This window comes from Kryptolebias marmoratus, linkage group LG12 (genome assembly GCF_001649575.2).
Source record: "Kryptolebias marmoratus isolate JLee-2015 linkage group LG12, ASM164957v2, whole genome shotgun sequence".
NCBI lineage: Eukaryota > Metazoa > Chordata > Actinopteri > Cyprinodontiformes > Rivulidae > Kryptolebias > Kryptolebias marmoratus.
Window position 1 is genome coordinate 5,158,832 of NC_051441.1, and position 21,350 is coordinate 5,180,181.

General features: G+C 40.0%; 1 protein-coding gene across 4 annotated transcripts in view; it reads right to left on the minus strand.

Annotated features, from left to right (window-relative positions):
• Positions 1-21,350, minus strand: part of znf385c (zinc finger protein 385C) — a 137,833-nt gene that overhangs the window by 37,702 nt on the left and 78,781 nt on the right. For 3 of the 4 annotated variants that reach the window (XM_037978566.1, XM_037978567.1, XM_037978568.1), the window contains 2 exons: positions 9,040-9,182; positions 2,126-2,245 (listed from right to left, as the gene is read on the minus strand). In XM_037978566.1, coding sequence (XP_037834494.1) covers positions 2,126-2,245; positions 9,040-9,182 — 263 coding nt within the window. The remainder of the gene's footprint in view (positions 1-2,125; positions 2,246-9,039; positions 9,183-21,350) is intronic. The other variant, XM_025008893.2, reaches the window with a different exon arrangement.

Genomic DNA, 21,350 nt, shown 5'->3' on the forward strand with positions numbered 1-21,350 from the left:
TATGAGTTTGTATGTAATGTATGAATATAATATACAAGTTTCACTTTTTAAATGGAATTACTGAAATCAATCTACTTTTTCATGATATTCTAATTTTATGACCAGCACCTGTACATTTAGGCTATAACACAAATAAAATATAAAACGTTGTTATTAATTACTTTATTCTTATTTATTAGGAGGAGCGCCCCCTTTCCAAACTCACCGGACACAAAAACTAAGAAAACAAACAGTTTGGGGCTCAAATGGCTGATAAATCTGTTTTGTTTTTGAGCACTTGTGTCATTCTGCCCGTATCAAAAACTACTACTCTATAAATTACGTTTTATGGGGAAATAGAAAGAAAAAAAAGCACATTTTAAGCCAAAGATTTATTATCAGAACACATTGTGTCATATTGTTGATTGCACCATGCGAGAACCATGCATGGCTCCGGTGCAGACCTGCAGATCCTCACAGACAGATACAGATGAATAAACTCCCTTCAGCCTAACCCTTGCAGTTGAACGGACGATCAACCAAAAACTGGGCCTTAACTCAAACCTCCAGACTTGTTCGGGCAGTGTTTGCGTTGTTGGCAGATGGGACGAGGCCTCAAACTGCTCGTTCCAAGGTGATGAAAACCACAACATTTTCCTATCCTTCTTTTTTTATTTGAATTTTTACATTATTTAAAAACTAGCTGTCCATATGAGAGTGTATTTCCTTGACAGATAACTCTGGCGCAGCAAACCAGTACTTTAAACTGAGTGAATTTGTAAAACCGAGCCGGAGTGTCAGCTTACTTATTTTCCCCATCTGAACATTATGTATAAAGATGAGTGTTTGGAATGCCTGAGTAAACTCCGATGAAGGGTTTTGGAAGTTAGAAAAGTATTCAAACTTTCTCAGAGACAGTTGCAGTCACCCTGACACGTCTCTTTAAGTCGCTGCTCGGAGGAAAGGAGCGGGATTTACTCGTTTGTGTCTCGTCTCCCTCCTCAGCTCCCCGTCTCCTGTGTCTCAGGCCGTCTTTGAAGTTTAAAGTTCAAGCAAAAAGTGCGCAACCGTGTCTGTGTGTTTTAAAGATGTCTGAGGGCTTTCTGAACTATTACCTGTTTGTTTTGTATGAATATGCATGAAAACGCTATTGGATGTTCTCCTGTCTGTAGATGCTTACAGTACGGGACGCTTGCTGTGAAAAGGATGGCAAAAATGGATGGGGGAGCTGAGAATCCACCTCCTGCTGTGGCTGCTGATTGTTTCTGCACTTTGCTGATAAACGGAAGCATTCCCTGCTGTCTAATCCCTCGTAACAAAACAACTCATACTCACACATATACTGAATTTACTGAAGGAAAAAAGAAGCAAACTTACAAACACACTAAAAAAACTGCCCACACTTAAATATAGCGCCTCTTTCCACCTCATCCAGTTTCCACAAAGTGCTTCACGATGCATTTCTCATTCACATAAACACACACAGAGCACTAAACTGAAGAAGATACAGTATATGCATTAGCAGCTTACGGTTTCATAACATATTGGAAATAACATATTTGCTCTCTTTAAAAAATACTAACACAGCTGAGAACAATGCACGACAAAAAATAAAGGGCTAGCATTCCTTGAAGAAATGCAGATCATCTTATGTTGATAATGTTTTGGTCAAACTTTGCAAATAACTCTATGGACAGCCTGGTGAGATCCTGCAGCACGTCACGGTCACAGCATGCATTGTGAACGACTCCCAGCTACCACCTCACCACATTTTGGCTCAATATCTGTAAAACTGACTGAGTTATAGACATTTTTTGTGTTTTCTAAAGCAGAGTAGCTGACTTGGAGTGGCTCCTAAAGTTAATCTGTTACGGATGTACATTGAATTATTACTTTCTGCAAGTTTCACCAAAATCCATCGAGTGGTTCATGAGATATTTTGCTAACAATAGCTTCATAGCTAATGTGCTAGTGGGTGATAATAAGTGCTCAAGAAAATTACAGATGCTCCAAATACAGTGTTTCCATGAGGGTATATTCAGGATTTAGTAATAAAATACTTTGTTTTAAATTACACAATCTAACTTTTATTGGCCTAAACGTCTCTTTCTTTCTCATCATAAAGCCATCGGTGCATTTCCCTTACCGTGGAGTTAAAGCGCAGGTGGCAGATGTTGCAGGAGATGATCTGTTTCTTCTTGAGGGTCTGAGGGACACCAAACGTGTGGTTGATCACTGCCTTCTGGACAGGGTCCATCTGAGAGACCGAGAAGACAAGAGCAACACAAACAGCATTACTTCTACAGGACGGGAGTCTAAAAAAAAAAAAAAAAGAAAGAAAGGCAAACCAACCTAGGTAAGAGTTTTAAAACTACTGATAATATCAAAGACTGTGCAAATCATAATGTATGCATTAAAATGATCACTGAAAACATGTAAGATCAGACAAGTCAAATTAGAACATCAAAAGGTTCTTCCAGGAATTTTTTGTGCAGCATTTTTTTTAGACAAGTCAGAAATCACGGCTCAGTAATGCAGTGGAAAAAGATCTCCCCTCTAACATCATGATTTAAACACTAAAGTGAATATAGAATCAAACTAGCTCAATATGCTACGTACCCACTGATCTGATATTTACATTTCTTAGCTTACTATGAAATTACATATTTCCTCCTTGTTTAAATTTGCTTTAAATAAAAGGGGAAGGAACAGGACTGGGTTTGTGAAGATCTGTGCAGGTAGAATGAGAGTTACGCTCTGTGAATTTGAGATTTTTAAGTTGGTATGACTGTTGGAGAGTATCTCAGCCACTCAAAATTGAAAATCTTCTGCTGCAGCCTCACTGAATTTCTTGTATTTGAGACCACCAAGCCGTGTGGTGTTTTGGGCGGCCGTCTTCTTAAAATCACAGCCTGTGTTTGCGCCCACGGCTTGTAAAACGGCATTCTTTTGCCGTGCACAGTATTTGGTATTTGGTTCCACCCACCTCACCTTGTGCCCATCATGGCAGCTGTCCTCACACCTATGATTTAATCTACTGGAGTACGCTTTTGAAGTGAAGCTAGGCCGATTAGGCAGTGTGGTTTTTCCACCTGGACATTCAGACCTTGCAGCTTTGGATGTTTTTTTGTCATCAGAAAGCTCCCATGCAGGTTTCAAACGGCTCTACAAGGCGTGCACACAAAACTGGAGGCTAGTTTTGTATCATTTAAACCTTTTATTACTGCTTTAGATATATTTTAAACATTTTGATAAGTTGAAACTTGCTTACTTTTTACTTCTAAAACCAATTTTCTCATGCTCCATATATGTGTGCTGGTTAGTAATAAGCATTCTTCACCTTTAGTGATTTGTTGGGATTTTCTGCTTTAATTTAAAACACAGATTTTGTATCTGAAATCCATTCTGGCTGCACTTGAACATTACTGAATTAGATGCTTTTCAGCGATGCATGAATCAATCTGACAAGTTCACATCATTTTAAAGAGGCTGCTTTCACTGAATAACTCATGAAATGCCCTGAAACATCACTTCTAATTCAATAACGTCAGTGTCAAAAGATATTTCTGCTCTGGGGTCGCCCTGCATGCAGACGGAGCATCAAAAGCTCCTCGTCTGGTACAACAACAACAAAAAGGTGAAATAAAAAAGAACAGGAACACGCAGAGATGATCTTTCAGTGACAGCCGAGCAGTTTGAAGGCATAAATCTGGACCGAATGAAAACATTACTTTGTTAATCAGTATGTTGTCACTTCCCTGCTTGATGTGACGGGAATATCTCGGCTCTTCTCCTCAGTGATTATGTGTGATAGCTTTAGGGGATTTTCCTGATCGTCAGTGCTTCTTTCGCCCACATGGACGGAACATCACCACCAACGGCTGTATTTTGATTACAGATGCTCATTAAAAGGCAAACTCTCTTCTGCTGCTGCTTTATGTCACTTTTCTCATTTCTGCTGTTTTTCCTCCAACAGCTTCAGTCATATTAACCTTCATCTTATGATTTCTCTTTTTCTGCTTCTCAGTTTTAATTTCAGAGACTGGCAGGATTTGGAGTATATTCCTAAAATAATTCTGTCATGAAAACAAGGCATGTTTGCACAATAAATATACAAGGTTCTCCTTACCACAAATGAATATTTAAATAATTCACAAACTGAATTGTGCAGGCCTCAGTATATTACGTAAATAATTTAATTAAGCTCATTATTTTTGCGATTTTTTTTCTTGCTATAATATTTGTTTACTGTTTCTTCTCTTAAAGCGTCCCAGCCAAACACAGAGTCAGAGGTTAGAAAAAGAATGCAGAACAACAGTTTCATACATTGTACAAATATTATCAATTATTAACTCTTATTGTTTTAATACCACGCCAAATTTAAGCTCGATGTCTGTAAAACTGACTGAGTTACAGCCATTCTCATGTTTTCTGAGATTATTTAGCTGTGGTGGTCATCTCAAATTGTGTTGACTCCAAAAGTTAATCAGCTGTAGATGTACATCCAATAATTACTTTGAGTTTTAATAAAATGAGTCCACTTGTGAGATAGTTTAATAACATACATGTGAAGACACAAACACACATTATCACCATTAAACATCACTTCAGCAAGAGTTTTATTTGTTAAACTTTTGATGGTGATTTAAATGAATAAAATCTGGTGCAAAACCGCTGCATAAATAAAAAGGAGAAACGCGTCTACAGAGGAAGAACCATCTGTCTTAGTAACATTAAAGGCCATCATAGCTGTTTTCTACACTATCAGTTACTGCTGCCTCCAGTAAAGTATTTTTGGAAAAAGATTTGAGCAGATTAACACAGTTTATCTGTGAAAAGACGACCGAGAGTCCCAGGACGGCAGTTTTAGAAACGGCTGTGAAATCTGAGGCTATATTATCAGATCTGTGGTCCACGATGACAGCTGACTCCACCGCGGCCCCCGTCAGCATCGTATAAAATGTCACAATCACGTTGGATCTTATCCTCAGCTGGCACAGGGTCTGACCCTATCCACCCGTCTGCTTGCATCTCAGGGTGGCTGAGGAGAGGGCTGTTCTCACCTCGAGGTGGACCGCCGCACCCAGCGGACCCAACCCGGTGACACCGCTGACAGCCTCAGCTGCCCGCAGATCAAGGAGTGTTGGTGTATTGATAGCAATGACTCAGACACCGTCTCAGATCCATCCAGAGCCGCGCCGTGTTCGGGTCAGCTGGCTCCGCTGTAAGAATGGAGTCAGTTTACAGCAGATTCCTGAGGGGCACCATCAACACACCTGACAAAGATACCTGCTGGTGTGTCTCCCCCTCAGGGCTGAACAACTCTGTTGGCCTTTTCTGCACGACTGAAAGCTCCCTCTGGGAGTAAGTGACTTCTCCCGGCCGCTGAAATGTAGCACTTCCCGTCTTTCTGCCCTCAACCCAGCTCAGCAGGGCGGACTGCACACAGATATTTGTTTTAGAAACTGAAGAATGCGACCATTGTCCGTCTGCAGCCATCCTGAACCGACGACTATAAATGCCTCTTTTGTCCGAGCCTCTCCTCGGCTGTCCGAGCGCAGACAGAACTTCTCCTGCACTGCGACTGAAACCGTGATGGAGTTACAGGACAGGTAGCGGGGAAGAGGAGAGATGAGAGCCGAAAAAGGTGGGAGAGGATGCAAGCACCGGGGGGAGTTGGAGAATATTTGGAGACAGGTGGATTTATCTCCTTCTCAAGCGTGCAACTTGCACCTTATCTGAAATAAGGTCCCGTCCACATGGGAAAGGTTTTTGTGAGTCTGCAAAAGCTTTGTACCGTGTCAGCCTTGCATCCACACAGGAACAGCATTTTAGGATCTGTATTTTTCTAAAAATGGGCTCCAGAGTGAGAAAATCTTTAAATGCCATCTTTGCATTTTTGTGTGAGCAGCCTAAATACAACTTTTAAAAACTATGGTGTCACAGACCCACCCCTAATTTAACCTACGACCCCAAGAGTGACAGACTTTACAACAATAATGACAGATTACATGCTGGCATTTGTGTTGCAGAGGCTTGTTTCTCAGCTACAGCAAAACCTTTGGATTACTTCAGTGAGCAGACAAGCCTGATGAACAATGACGTCACCTTACACGGAGCAGAGCAAAAACTCCTTATTATTACACTAAATAATCTTCAGCCACAAAGGTTTTTAATCACTTTATTGAAGCGTCAAAAAATATTAAAGCGAAAATTGCAGAATAAAACTATATTATACTTCAAGTATACTTTTAAAAATGTGGGGAAAAGACGCATGAATAAAAATTTCCCCTGATTTATTTTGAACATTTCAAGCAAAAATTGTTTCTCCAGCCTTCCCTCGTTTGATACTTCACTTATTTGGACTGACACGACTTCCAGTCAACACTGTCCTGCACTTTTGTAGTTTTGTAGTTTAATGTAATGCAAAATAGAAATTCCATTTAGTCGTCAGTCCACAAAAAGGATTTGGTTTTTGTTCTTGTGTTTATAGTTTAAACCATTGGCTGTAAAGTACATACAGTCTATGGCTCCTACTCAACATGTAAGCTTTATGTCCTGTTTCCTGTTGTTTGTGTATTTCTGTGGCAGCGTTACAGCGCCACACACAAGCCTGGCATAGGTACTACAGTGTTTCTGTCTTTGCATCTGCATGAACATTTCTAGGAAATGCCTTTTAGGTGGATTGTTTTGGAAAAAAAACCTTCCCATGGGGAGAAACTGCGGCTCATAGCTAAATAGACTTGTGATTTAAGCCACAACTGCACTGACAATCCGTACATTATGGTGGCTGGTGGCTAATCATCACCTCGGGGACTGAAGAAACAACCAGTTTGATGTTAGTTTGCAATTTTAAAATTCTTATTGTAGTAAACGTCACGTTCTGGGTTCTATTTTTTGCTGCATATTTCTTTTGTAACAGCTGCTCCCAACATGCCTTCTGCTTTTTACCTCACAAAAAAAAAGGTTAAAGTAGATAGGTGCGGCTGCTGTAATTTTTTTTTTTTTTTACCAGAGCTGCTTGGCACATGCATTGGTCTGAGAACAGAACCAGCAATTTTCCCTGAAGCAAAAACGCAGACAAAACACTGACCAGAACGCAGCCCCACAGCCTGCACCGCAGATATAAATATACGAGGGTGTGAGAAGGAAGTGTTTACCATGCTGCCTTTACTGCTAACACAGCCAGTCCTCCACCAGGCAGAGCAGTGGGCGGCAGAACAAATGAATACGCTGAACTTTTCACATAACAGGTTGGCGACCCCCTACATACACGTCATACATTTATGTCTCATCCGCCAGCCCCCTCCCACATGTCTTCCACTGTAAAGAGACAGCCAGATGTCTAAATCCTTCGCCCCCTTTTTCTCTCTTCTCTATTTTTTCTCATTTCGAAAAAAAAAAAAAAAAGTAAAAACTGGAGCCAAAGCTTTAGTTATGCTCCATTTATAGACCACGGAGCTGGAGTTTTCACAGTGCAGAGAAAGCAGTGAACCTAACACACACACGGGGTGTTAAACTAGGATCAAAAGAAATCAGAAGTGCCTGCACACACAGACACACACACACACACCCACGCACACGTACGAAACGACAATGGGCATAGCTCCGGCAAGTAAAGGATCAAAGACACAAGCTTTTAATTCCAGTCACAGAGGCGAGGTAAGCATCACGCTGAGGCACATGAAAACCAAACGGTTCACCGCCGACGTTTGGAACAAGGTAATAAGGGTCCCATCTGTAGACGCTGATGCTGACGTGACGGCAGCAGGGGTGAGAAGTGAAACACAGCTTGAATAAAGATTATATCCTCAACCTGAGGTCAAGCTTTCCCCACAGATCTGAAAGATGTGGTGTGGCAGAGGAAGACGGTGTTATAAAGAGCAACAGGGTGGCTGAATTTTATCTTTATGCCACACAGTGATAACAAATAAGTTCACAACCCTGACCTTTATATTATAGTCCCAGAGCACATAATATAAACAGGTCTGTTAGGAGTTTTTAATCAATGACTATGATGCTTGATGCCAAAAGGTGGAAAATGTCTGTCTGTTAACAAAATATCTCAGGAGCCACTGGATAGATGTTAATGAAACTTGCAGAAAGTAATCATTGTGCATCTAAAACTGACTAACTTTAGGATTTAAGCCAATTCTAGATGGCCACCACGGCTAATCAACATTAGCGGACACAAAAATGGTTCATAATTTATCAGTTTTGCAGATATTAGGCTAAAATTTGATTTGTTAGCAGCTGAGAGTCATTCACAACATATTCTGTCATGAAAGGTGGCGGGCGATATGCATTCTTTGAAGGAATGTGAAGTCCTTAGTTTTGTTCATTACTTTGATTTCTGAAAATCAAACGTCCGTTCCTATATTCTGTAAAATCTGTAGCTCTTTTTGAAGTGTGCAAGATGCAACAAATCTTCTTTATTTAATCTCAAAGATAAAAAAAGAAGCAGCGTGCAACCAAACAGCTTTTCACTGCTAGGAACCGAGTCCTGCTGGAGATCGTTAAGGCAGGATTGTTGCTAATAGTTGTGCGTTCTCCTGCAATTTATGTATGCATTTTTTATTGCCCACCACTAAAGGTGAAAGGTAATAATATTTGTGTCTGTGTCTGTTTTTCTAAAGCATTAACAAAAATATCTCATGAAGCAGTGAACGGATTTAAATGAAACTTTCAGAAAGTAATCATTGGATGAGCATCTGTAACAAATTCGTTTTTGGAGTCAACCCGATTCAACATGGGCACCACAGGAAGCAACTTTAGCAAACAAAAAATGGTTATAATTTTAAAGATATTAAGCTAAAATTTGTAACAGAGTCATCTGACATCAACATTAAACTTTAATGCTCACAACAATGTATGGGACTGTGCTTTAAATTATTTACAAGGTTTGACCAAAACAGCTATAACTCTGTTCCTTCTCAGCACAAAATGATTTTTGTTTAAATGTCTGGCTTTAAAAATGCCAGGTGATCTGCACTCCTTTGAGAAATGCTAGGCCTTTAACCTTGTTTACGCAGCTGATAGGTTTCAGGATCCAAAACTCACTGTGTTGAAGTTAGGAAAGAGGCTGAGGGGGGAGGATCCATTGAGTCTGAAGGGTAGGAGGTGTTTGAGGTCGAGCTGAGGCTGCAGAGGTCGTCCTGGGACCGGGAGAGAGGCGAGGAGGGGGCTGCCCTGGGCAGACGTACCTGGGCAACACAAAGAGATGGCTGTTAGGAGTTAAAAACCACCGGAAACAAATAACACAAGAGACATTTATGTCTCTCAGGAAAGGAACTGCACGGCGGACCGCAGGGCTCAGAGGACACCGGAGGTTCAGTTACAAATTCAGCTGACACCTCGACATTTAGCACATAGATCAGGCCTGTGTGGGGAAAGAAATGTAGTTTTGCTTGACAGCTAACAGGCATAAATGCACATCTGTATCTTTCAAGAACACACACCTGCCCCTCATGTACACACACCCACACACACACACTCACATGCACATAAACACATCATTTAATTAGTGATTTATTGGCCAAGGAAAGGTGGTGCATGAGTCGAAGACGAGAGATATCGGATTTCAAATGGACCAGGGATGAAGAGATTTCTAATTTTCCGCCTGGCTGCATTTCAGTGGAATGGTGCGCTCAGCTGTTCACAGGCATTTATTCCGGCACCGGGATCAATCATTAGTGTCAGCTGCAGGTCACCATGGCCACCCCGGAGTATGCTGATCGTTAAGCCCTCGCAGCAACACAAGAGTTGCTGTTGCACTTTTTGTGCGGAATAATAAAGGCAACATAAATAAAGCCGCTCACACCATCTTCTAAAATAAAAAAGCAGGAATTCACGCAGAGTTTCAGGCAACCTTCCTTTTAAAACAATATTAATTAATTTAATTACTGAACCCAGTAGCGTAATCTTTGTTATGGTAACAAAAACGATATTCATACTTAAAGATTTTGCTTCCTGTTTGCAAACGGGGTAAAAAAATCTATATAGAGAGTTTTACATCTTGTTAGGAAAGACATTTCTTTAACGTTTTACGCAATATTATTCTTTCTAGTTCCAAAATTACAAAGAAAAGACTAACGTTTGGAACCTCTGCATGGTTTGAATCAAGTCTTTCAGTCCTTATTTGGGGGATTTTTTCTTGTTTCCTGCAAAAGGCTTTTAAATCTGTAAGATTTGTTATCTGTTGTTTATCCAAATGTCAGAGGTGAGCATCCATTAGTTTAATTTTTTAAGATTAGGCTATGGCTAATGATCACTTTGATAAAGTGAAAAGTCAGAGTATTTTTTTGCAAAGCTTTAAACAATGTCATCACCTGACTATTCCCAAAGACAGCTGTGAAGTAGCCGTGCTAACAAACAGGAAAGTTTATAGCAAAAACAATGTTACTGGGGTGCCAATTCTTTTGCATGGCCCTCCTGCTGTTTACCCGCTTTAAAATTTTACAAAACTAAAACAAAATATTCGTCTTCAAAAGAAACAAAGGTTTAATCTTTAATGGTAAGCATTTGTTCCTCTGAAATATTCATCTTTTAGTCAAAATGGGATTATTCTACCAAACATTTCAGCATCACTTTATGTATTTAAATTTTCACCAGCTCTGATTTTAGATCCATACTCACCGATTTTTCTTTTTTTGTTTTTACAAAGAGTAAATTTTTCAACCAGATTGCTCAAACATTGTTACAAAAGCATCACAAACAAGAAACAACAAAACTGTGAAAGTTGTCAAAATAAGGTTGTTCTGCAAAGATTTTTTTTGTCGGTTTCGTTTTGTCATTGCACTCCGTGTGTCTGGGTGCAAAATATCTCCTGAATCACTGACTGGATCTGAACGAAACTTTCAGAAAGTAATCAACATCTACAACTCCTTCACTTTTCGAGTAAACCCAGTTCAAGATGGCGACCACAGCAAATCGACCTCAAAAATGTCAATTTTATTTCTATAGCACATGAAAAAGAAAGTTGACCAAATTGCTTTAAAATTTAGTTAAACAAAAAGGTAAAATGACAATAAAAGACATAAACCATCAGCTCTAATTGGATCTCAAACTCTGCCTGAATCGAATGCCAAGAAAAAGAAATGGGTCTTGAGTTTAGATTTAAAAGTCTCAACAGATGAAGAGGTAAACGATCCCACAGATTTGGAGCAGCAACTGCAGAAGCCCGATCGCCTCCAAATTTTAGTTTAAATCTTGGAACATCTAAGAGAAACTGGTTGGTTGACTAAAGTGCTCTTACTACAGTGTAAAAGTAAAATCCTTCAAGAAACACTAAGTTGTAGTTTTGCGGTACTATTTTCCTGTTTGCTGTCGCATCTTTCATTTGCGCAGTCATAGTACCGTTATGTGGTCTGTGTGAAGAGAGTGAAGGATGAAGATCCTGTCAGTATTCCTGGCAGAAGTGGTAGCCACGATGTAAAGTGTGTGTTTGTGTGTTTGTGTACGAAGTTTGTGGGTGGGGGGCAGAGACACTGAAGCTCTGAGCATATGCTCCTTAGCGTCGGGACTGGGCCTGCCTTTGCCATGTGTGGGCTCTCCTCTGCTGTCTGTCTGACACCCAGAGCGAAGCAGCCTACAGACACGTGGGCAGCAGCCGGCAGGGGATCGCTCCCACACACACACACACACACACACACATTCAAACAGAAACACAAGGAGAACGAATCTTATGTTGGCACGGCTATGGAGAGGAAAAAGATGGGCTTGCAGGGAGGACAGTTATCAGCTGATAGAGCTTTCCCACCTCTCTGTGACTCCCCAGGCAGCTTATTAAATCAGGGGCTGGCTGTTTGCCTCTTTGGATGATAACGCTGCCACCGAGGCACAGCCTGAATCCAGGCATGTACGACAGCAAACGCGGAAGTGTGTGTGTGCTCAGCTTGCATGTTCCAGCCGAATATCAGGCACACATACAAACAAAACTGCCTACGCATCTCTGAAAACAAATAGCTCCCGGGCCAAGGGGGGAAGTCGATATAAAAACAGCCACACAACACACACACATACACAAAACAAAATCAAATAAGGTATAATTTTGCACTTGGCACATATTGTGCATGATTCTAGTGGGAGTACAGTTTAAAGCGAGCTGAATCACACTCCTTGCATTTCTGTATGAGTGAATGTGCAAGGAAGTGGATTTGTTATTTCAGTCTGCTCCGTCTGCTTACCTCCTCCTTTCAATCTGCATCGTTCGCCTCAGATTTAGTGAGCCGTGCGTGTTTGTATGTGGTTCTGCTACCATATGTTGTTCCTGACCGGAGTCGTATCTGCATCAAAGCTCAGATTTATTTACGCCTCACTTCAGCGTCAGGACAACCACAGTTGAGGCGAGGCCCAGAACCATAACGTCCAGCCTCTTTCTCCCAGATGACTTTGCCAACGGATCCAACTGTCACTGCCAGTCCTTCCCCAGGCAGATCTCCTCCTCCTCCTCTTCCTCCGCCCATCACGGCAAAGCATCCCCCCCCATGACTCACTGGGCTCGGTTACACAACAACAACCATCACATCGCATCTATTCAGATGTGTTTGTGTGGTGCCTGTGAGGCGTGGAATTCAAACATTGATTTTTTCAATTATTCTCTACATGTACGTCTGAGAAAATGATGGATTCCAACGTACACGCGCACCCCCTCCTCCTGCCCTCATCTGCCATCCCAGAAGTCCTTCAGCTGTAGTTTTCTTGTCATTACTTCTGTGCTCTTGTTGATTTCAGACTAAATGGCCTTCTCAAGCCTAAGAACCTCCACATCGCCTCGCTCTGTTCCAGATTCCTGCAGCTAAACAGCATGGGAAGGAGAAAAATCTGCCTTCGTATTTGTGAGCTGATGTAATTAGGCTGATTTGTTTCTGGCACAGCGGGGTCTTGGAGCTGGATGACTAGATTCCCACCTTCTTTTCCTCCCTTCTGCCTACAGTTTCACTCAGGATGAATTTACCAAAAACAAGTGCCAGATTAAGCAAACTTTGTCCTCAAACTGATGAGATAATTGTGCTATTTAAACTCCAGCCTGGAAAAAGCTCCTGGTGTCCTGAGACGAATAACTGGAAGACTAAAGGACAACATGCAGCTGGAGAGCTGTAAAACCATCTACTGTTTTAATAAGATAAAAAATACAAGACCACTCAAGTGCTAAAGTCCTCTATAAAGCAGAATGAATACGGAAAACTTACAAAGTTTAAAAGCCCATTTTAAAGCACTTTAAAAATGGCTTTAAATGCGCAGTTTCCTATAAAACCTGGCACGAATGTAAACATCACAAACTGCTGTTGAGTGCGCAGACACATTTTCCAGAGTTTTTCCTTTTCATTTAGACAGCTGCGTGAGATCGGTTGGTTTTGTAGGAATTTATATGAATTATTTTATGATTCCTGCTGGACTTTGGGTATCATGCACAACATGTTTGACGCTCAGCTGCACAAAGCCTGCTTTGTATCAGCTGGACTGTCTGTTAGACTCTGGTAATCAGGGCTCCAATCAGGAACTCAAACTAAATTATAGTAATTGTTTTAATGTTCATTTGACAAACTAGAATCCCAGTTTTTAAAAAGTTGTGTAACATATAAATAAAAACAGAATGTAATTTGGAAACAAACTCATACTTTATTCACAAAGGAAGATAAAATACTGTACATATCAAACGTTGAAACTAAGAAGTTGTATCGTTGTTTGGAAAAAAAATGAGGTAATTTTATGGCAGCAATAAGGTTGAGACAAATGCTGCAAAATCAAGTGGTACAAATAAGAAACAACTGGTGGAGCATTTTGCAACTAATTAGTTTAATTGGCAAGAGCTCAGTAGGAGAACAGGGTATAAGAAGAGCATTTTAGAGAAGCTGATTTTCTCAGACGTAAAGATGGGCAGGGGTTCAGCAGCCTGGGAAAAACTGAAGTCTCACAATTTCAACAAAAAATTGGAAAGACTTTGAATATATCATCAACTACAGTTTCATAATTTGATCAAAAGATTTCAAGAATCTGTAGAAATCTCTGAGCTTCCCAGTGACAAACATGGCCCTGTCCCAATTTGATGTGTTGCTGCCATCAAGTTTTAAATATTTACACATTTACTATCATCCACTGTAAAGAAAATATGGGTCTATAAGATTTGCAGTCATTACATTCTGGTTTTATTTACATTTTTCTTAAGGTTCCATCTTCTTTGTCATCCTAATGTGGACAAGCACACATCTCTCCAAATTCCTCTTCTGCCATCGCAGATTTATTCACTCAATCTGTAAGTCCTTTTTTTAAAATAATCCTACTAGAGCACGAGCTTTCAAATATGCAGATTTCTTCTGACTGCTGCTGAATTTCGAGCATCATGCATCACATCTCTGATGCTCAGCTGCGCCCACCTGCTGATAAACAGTTGGACTGTCAGTTGGATCTTTATCACAAGGCCTCTGATCCGATTATCCAGCTGTGATAATGAATAGCTAAACATCTACATTTAAAAGTGTTGCACGGGAGTTTACGAGGGAATGCTGCAGACCGGTGAAACGATGAGCGCGAAGAGCGTGCTCAACACGAACGGGATTACGGCATGGCATGTAATAAACTTAGAGTCTGTGATAATGCAAAATGAGTCATGGCATGCATACCCAAGTCACAAAACAATGCTCCTAACCGTGCATCCAGCATGCTTCTCCAACACCGTTTCACCACCGTCTCCTTAGCTGCCCTGCAAAATCCCCAGCAGCTCCACCCGGCTTCAGACCCCAGGCTGATGGGACTAAATCTGACAGATCAACTGCAGCTAAGGCTCTATAAAACTGGAGCTTCTGTGTTACCATAAACCAAACCAACGGAGCATCCTTTTTCTGACTGAGGAACGAAACAAGCCATGACGTGCTGAGCATCCCGATAGCTGCTTCAGATGGAGCTGCTGTGGGACGTCCAAATGTGCGCCACTAACGGAGACAAAAGTGACTCCTAACAGCCAATTAGCTCGTGAGATGATCAGCAGGTGGTGAAAAGACTACTGGGAGAAGAATTACAGGTCAGACAGAGAACAATAACTAGATTTATTCATTTATTTGTCTTACCTGCTCAACGAAATGCATATCATCCGACACTTTTCATGCCATTTTGGTCAAACCTTAATAATAATATTATGCACAACCTCATGCAACATTACTATATCTTGCACGATCTGTTAGCGCTTGAAGTATCTGTCATGAATGACTCTCAGCTACCACCACACCAAATCTTAACTGCTGTAGCGGCCGACTTGAATCAGATTGCCTCTAAGAGTTAATCAGTTCTAGATGCTCAAGTTTCATTAAAATGTTTGTCCCGTTATTTTGCCAACAGCACAGACACACAGAAACATTATACTGCAGGCCCGCCCTCAAAGAGAGGCGATAAATTCCACACAGATTGTCTGCAGCTGAGATTTGAACCATCAACCTGCTTACTGTGAAGCAACGGCCGCCTCACTGTGCTGTCAGCATCACTTCCCATCGGTTTTAATTACAGATTGAGATGTTTTATTTCCTTTTCATCTACAACCATCCATTCCTCACTTATGAGCTCCACTCAGACTCAAAGCACGATCTACGAAACCTGAATTTTGAAATAGATGTACTTACGACACGTTGAGTGCCACAGAAGTCATAAAGGGATTTAATTAACCCTCCATTAAACTGACAGAATCATCTCATGGTGGCACATGCAGCATTATTCAAAATATGAACTCCGGGCTCGAAGAGTGGCAAATAAATGATGGGTTTGAGACGCGTTTAGCTCGACCTTTTGGATATTTTTACGTCTGCAAGCCCATATTTTTTTTCATGCAGCTCACATTTTTTTTCCCAGTTCCTTATTTAACCCCTCTGCTTTCCAACTTCCTGTTCTTTTTCTAACCTCAAGCAATTTAAATTTGTTTACCTGAATTACATTTTTATTTATTTCCATGCTGAATTTGTGTGTGCACAGCAGGAGGATGTAGTTTATAAACATGTGCAATAAATATTTGAGCAGCGTGCTCATTTCACCTGATGTCAAACGCTCAGGGGTTTGTTCACTATTAGAGCACCAGTGTGCTTTGTTGTCTCTTCAGTGTGTGCATCTATGTGACAGAAGAAAATCCAGACTCAGATCCAGAAAATTACAACTAGAGGGACATTTCCAGCTGAGATACGAGAGGATTATTTTTAGCCTCAGTGTGGCCGCTTCATGTTTGTGACACGATCTCTAAAAAAGAAAAAAAAAGAAAATCTCATATGTAGTTTGGCCTGCTTTTTCGTTCTTTTCGACTGCCGAAGGTGTCAAGCTGCTCCGTTTGGCCTGATTATATGCAAGGCTAAGCACAGTTTGACCCATGACTGAAAATGAAGCACTCTCAAGAAGGTTTTTTTTTTTTTACATGTAAATTTAGAGGAATTATTCAAAGCCAGATTGAGGGTCTGTTAAATCTACAATCTCAGAACATCACCTGAACTCATTCAAGCCTCCTTGCTGTCCAGCAGGGACTCACATCAATCATTTGCTTCTAATAATTACAGAAGACAAAACAGAAAATAGGAACGAGTAGCTATAAACATGCAGATTTTTAAGGAGCTATCCTCAGGCGGCTCTGTCACAATTTAAACAGAATGCAAGCTAGTAAATAAAATATGACCCGACATCGAGGTTTAAATTGGATCAACATACAGCTTCTGAGATCAGCAGCAATATCAGCATGTGTTAACAAATGACAAAGTTAGGGATAAAACTCAAAAAAGAAAAATAACACCGTGGCTTGTAATATGAACAATCAATAGCTGGCAAATTAATAGTTTCTTTAAGTTCTTTCAAAGTCTTTTTTTGGTCTTTGGCTGCCTTTTTCCTCTCAGCATATTGAACAGTGGGTGCTTATAAAAAGTAAAAACCAAACAACTAAAGAAACAAGAACAGTCAGATCTGTTAAAACTGTCTAAGCCAGAGGAACAGGAAAAAAAGATCTGACACAGAACCTAATGATAGAGCAGTCTTCAGCTGATTATCTGTACGCCACGTTTTCAGCCAATACATTTAATCTGTGCAAAAATAAAGTTTTTCTTAAGTCTTCTTTAGTATTTTCCAAAGATTTAGCTAAAGCAATGAGAACAGATTGTTTGTAGATGACAGAATGCTGCAACAAAGTGCCAGAAAATCTAATTTAATTAACTTTATGTACTATTGCTAACATGCCTGTAATGTGTTGACACAACTGGTTGATCTTTTGAGTTTTTTTTTTTTTATGGCTGAATGACTCATGTGACAAGGTTAAGCAGCTTAACAAAGAAAAACAACAACAATCTTTTTTGAAATGATCAGAAAATAAAAAGAAAATAAGCAGCTAAAGTTCAAAGAACAACACAGACAAGGTCACTTTAAGAAACTGTGATAAATTCTGCTTCTTGGAAGCAAAATATAAAGTAATACACATATTATGTAAAAATAAGTTGAAGACGATGGGTGCTATGACGTATGTTTTTACAACTTTCATGCTTTTCAAAATATTTAACTTTATTAACAAATATTTTTCACAGCTAGCCTTTGCTACTGACTATAGCTTTTTGTCGCTTTTAGTTATTTTTCTTTTCTTCGTAGCTTCAAACTAACATTTTGGTACTTTGAGCTTTTAGTTAGTGTTCTGATTCTTTTAGCCCTGACAACTCAGTTTCAGCTACTTCAGCAAATTTCAGCAAAGCCATTCAGCTTCATGCATTTTTTCAGAAAATACACTTTCCCTGGTTTACTTATAGATCTTTTAAGTGATTTGATGGACATGAGCGCAACATAAAAGATTCAGGCAATCATTTACAGGTTCTGGTCTCTGATACTCTTGTAGTTTTTTTAAAACACAAAAATTTTATATTAAGTCAAACTAGACTCGGATGCTTTCAGCAGCTTGTTTGAGTCTCCGGTGTTTGGCTCCGAATGAAGTCGAGGCGGGTCTGTAACAGGACCTCGTGGAGATGCTTCTTCTCTCGGGGGCAAGTCTATAACGAGTTTTGTCAGGCAAGCGGTGAGCAGCGTGTTGCTACCAAACCCAACCTGAGCAGAGGCGAGGCCCATCTGTCAAGCAGAGACGATAAGCCCTGAGCCATCCAGAAACAAATTGCTCTGCTTCCCCACTGTGAAGCCCCACCAGGCAGCAGGCTGCAGGCAGCCAGCAGAGATGCTCCTGACTCCTGATGCTGCGCAGGAAGGAGGACGAATCAAACACACGTCTATGCAGATAATCAGTCTGAAGCTGCAGCTGAACACCGAACTTCACTGTGACAAACTAAGGCTGCTTATGGAAAAAATAAGAATCATGGTTAGTTTGGTTAATAATGTAATCACATTATTTATTGCACTCAAAGCCAAGTAAATAGCCTTGAACGTGAACTTTTCCTTGATGTCTTCTGTTGAAATTTCACTTAAAATAACTGAGAATGTATTTATTCCAACGTAGGCTACAGGATAAAAAAAATAAACACAAATAAATAAAATCAGCAATATAGAGCACATTGTAGGGCTCTATTAAATCTGCTTTATTTCTATTTTCTTTTTCATTTTTCTAAATGTTTTGTATTAAGATGTAACAAACATTTTTTCTTATCTTACTATAAGGTGGATTTATAAAGTTTCAAAAATTAAATGAGAAAAAAATCCAAATTTCAAACATAGAGCAAATAGTGTGCTAATTTGACAGATTACTTCATGATTTTGTAAATGCTCTTTAAAAATGTTTCTGTAAATCTTTCATAAATGTAAAAAAGGAATGTAATACTGATGGATGTTATTTAGGTCATATTTAGGTTGCTGTTGAAGACGATCGTTCCGCTGCAGCCTCAGCATCGTTTTTGTTGTTGTTGTTGTTGACAACAGCTTATTTTTCCCCTTAAGTTGAGCCAGAAGTTTCAGCTGCTTCAACACAGAACTGAAGTCTTTTATAGCAGAATATCTGATTCCATAGTTCTCTTTTCCCTTGATTTTTTTGCTATAAACTTAGTTTTTTTGTGTTAAATGTCATCATTTCTGAGCAGGGGATGGAGCTGCAGCTCTTTTAAAAAGGCAAGACAAGATAAGAGCGAAACACGGCTGAATATTTTTAACAGTAATGCCTTTTTTCGTCAAATATCTTGCTTTTGTGAATTTTTGGAGCAAAAATCTAAATCGAAACTACAAACCTGATTAATTGCACGGCTCTGAAATGAAACTAGGAAAAAAGAAAACGTCTGCATGAGTCAGAAGCGTTTTCTTTTAAAAGAGACCTTGACTTGACCTTTACTTTCAAGTGTAAACCAAAGAAGCTTTTAGAGCACAGAATTGAAAAGATGAGCTCTCTTGCCCACCATAATTACCATAACTAACACAAGTGTCTTGCAACGTCAGGCCAAAAAAAAACAAAACAAGCCGAGGATATCAACTCGGAGCTGCAAGTTGCCCATATGTACGGAAAAAGTTGAAAAGCAGCTGATTGACACGAACTCAGATGAGCTTCATTTCCGCAGCAAATTGAGTAATTTGCGTAAGTGGCACTAAGTACAACATCGTTTTTTACATGAATAAATATCAGGCTGGTCAGCCAAGCGTCACGCAGCCATCACGCTGACGATGACAACTCATTATAAATTGATTAGATGAGCAAGGTGAGCCGAGCCGGACGGATATTCGGTGGAGAAAATAAGCACAAGACAGAGGTTGCTTTCTAATTTTATCTCCTCAGCTGATGAGATGAGAGGAGTGGGGAATAAAAACAGACTCTGGTGATGCAGGCAGAGGTGGTTATGAAGCTGTTATCGGATGAAAGGGACGTGGCAGTTGTGAGTAAACACGCCAAAGCTATTCTCTCTCAGATTTCTCATCAGCTGAGCTCTACAGGCCAACACGCGGAAGACAAAACAGCTAATGATGAATTAACAGCTGCAAATTGTGACATTTGTAGATACTGCAGGGAAGAAGCTCTTTTTAATAAATATAACCAACAAACTGCTTGCAGAGCGGACTGCTCTCTAAATTACTTGTATATTCTTACATTCTCTATTCTGCACAGCGCTTCTGCTAAACAAGTTGTATTTGTGTGAAGTGCCTAAACAATCCTCCAGAGCAGAATTATTTTTGGCCCGATGCTCATCTACAGTAATTTCATTTCTTTGTTTTTCATCCACTCCACTCCACTAAGTCTTTGGACGTTTCTCAATTTATATTCTGCGTTTACAAATGTGTCCACAACCAATTAAAACTCTTAATGGAAATGTGTACTATGCTATAAAAAGAAAGAGTGTTTCTGTTATTTTCAAGTCTTTTTTTTTAATTACTTTAATACTGCCACTTTGCAGAAATGTTTAGGGCAGTTCCTAAAGAGTTTGAGAAAGAGAAGTGAAGTTACCCGAGTGTTGCAGCGGAGCGACAAATGTGGCATCAGCTGAGTGGGTGAGCAAGGAGGTGATGGATACATTGGCTCATTTTCTATAATGCAAATTTAGTAACTGAAAAAAAAAAAATGCAAGTAAAAGTCCAAATCACATAATTTTTTTATATTCTTTGTTCTTTGTTTCACTAAAAGCAGACAAAATCGGTTTAATAATTCGAGCCAGACAAAGTTCAAAAAGTTTTTGGTTTGTAAAAAGATGAGGTGATTTTAAAAAGCAATTACCCCCGGTCGCGTTATAAAATGCCCTCGCTCTCAATCAGCAGCGGCCCTGGGAATTGAACTGGCTAATTTTGCCCAACCTGGGCTGTAATTGTTTCAAATTAGCCTCATGCCTCAGCATCACTGCCAGAATAATTGCTCATGAGCAGGAAGATTAATCTACAGAAGCACATCTGTGAGACTTAATTTACGGGTCGCGGTGCCATGCCTTGTGGAGCCATTAGACTTGTTTGGTTTTCAATCTTGTGCGGCATATGCAGCTCAACAAAGGAGACAAAATGGAGAGGAAAAGCCAGGAAAACAGCACAAATACTAAAGGCCTAGCATATCAACCACCGCCTTTCATACCAGAGTTTTAGACTGAGATCATAAAATGACGAGGAGGGACAAAGTTGTAGGTGTTTGGGTCAAACTTTGTAGATGACATCACTCACAATCTCATGCAATATTTTGAGATGTTGCAAAAAATCAACACAAGGTTTTATATCTCAGTATCTGTAAAACTGACCGAGTTAGTCATTTTGGGGTTGGCTAATGTTGATTAGCTTGAACTGAGGTGACTCCAAAAGTTAATCAGTTGTAGATGTACAGCCAAGTTTCATTAAAATCATCCCAGTGGTTCATGAGATACTTTGCTAACATGACAGACAAACAAACACGAGCAAAAATATTAACGTCTCTTTCATTTTCGGCGGAGGCAATAAGAGGCGAACCGCTTCGAATTAGCACACAGTCAATATCA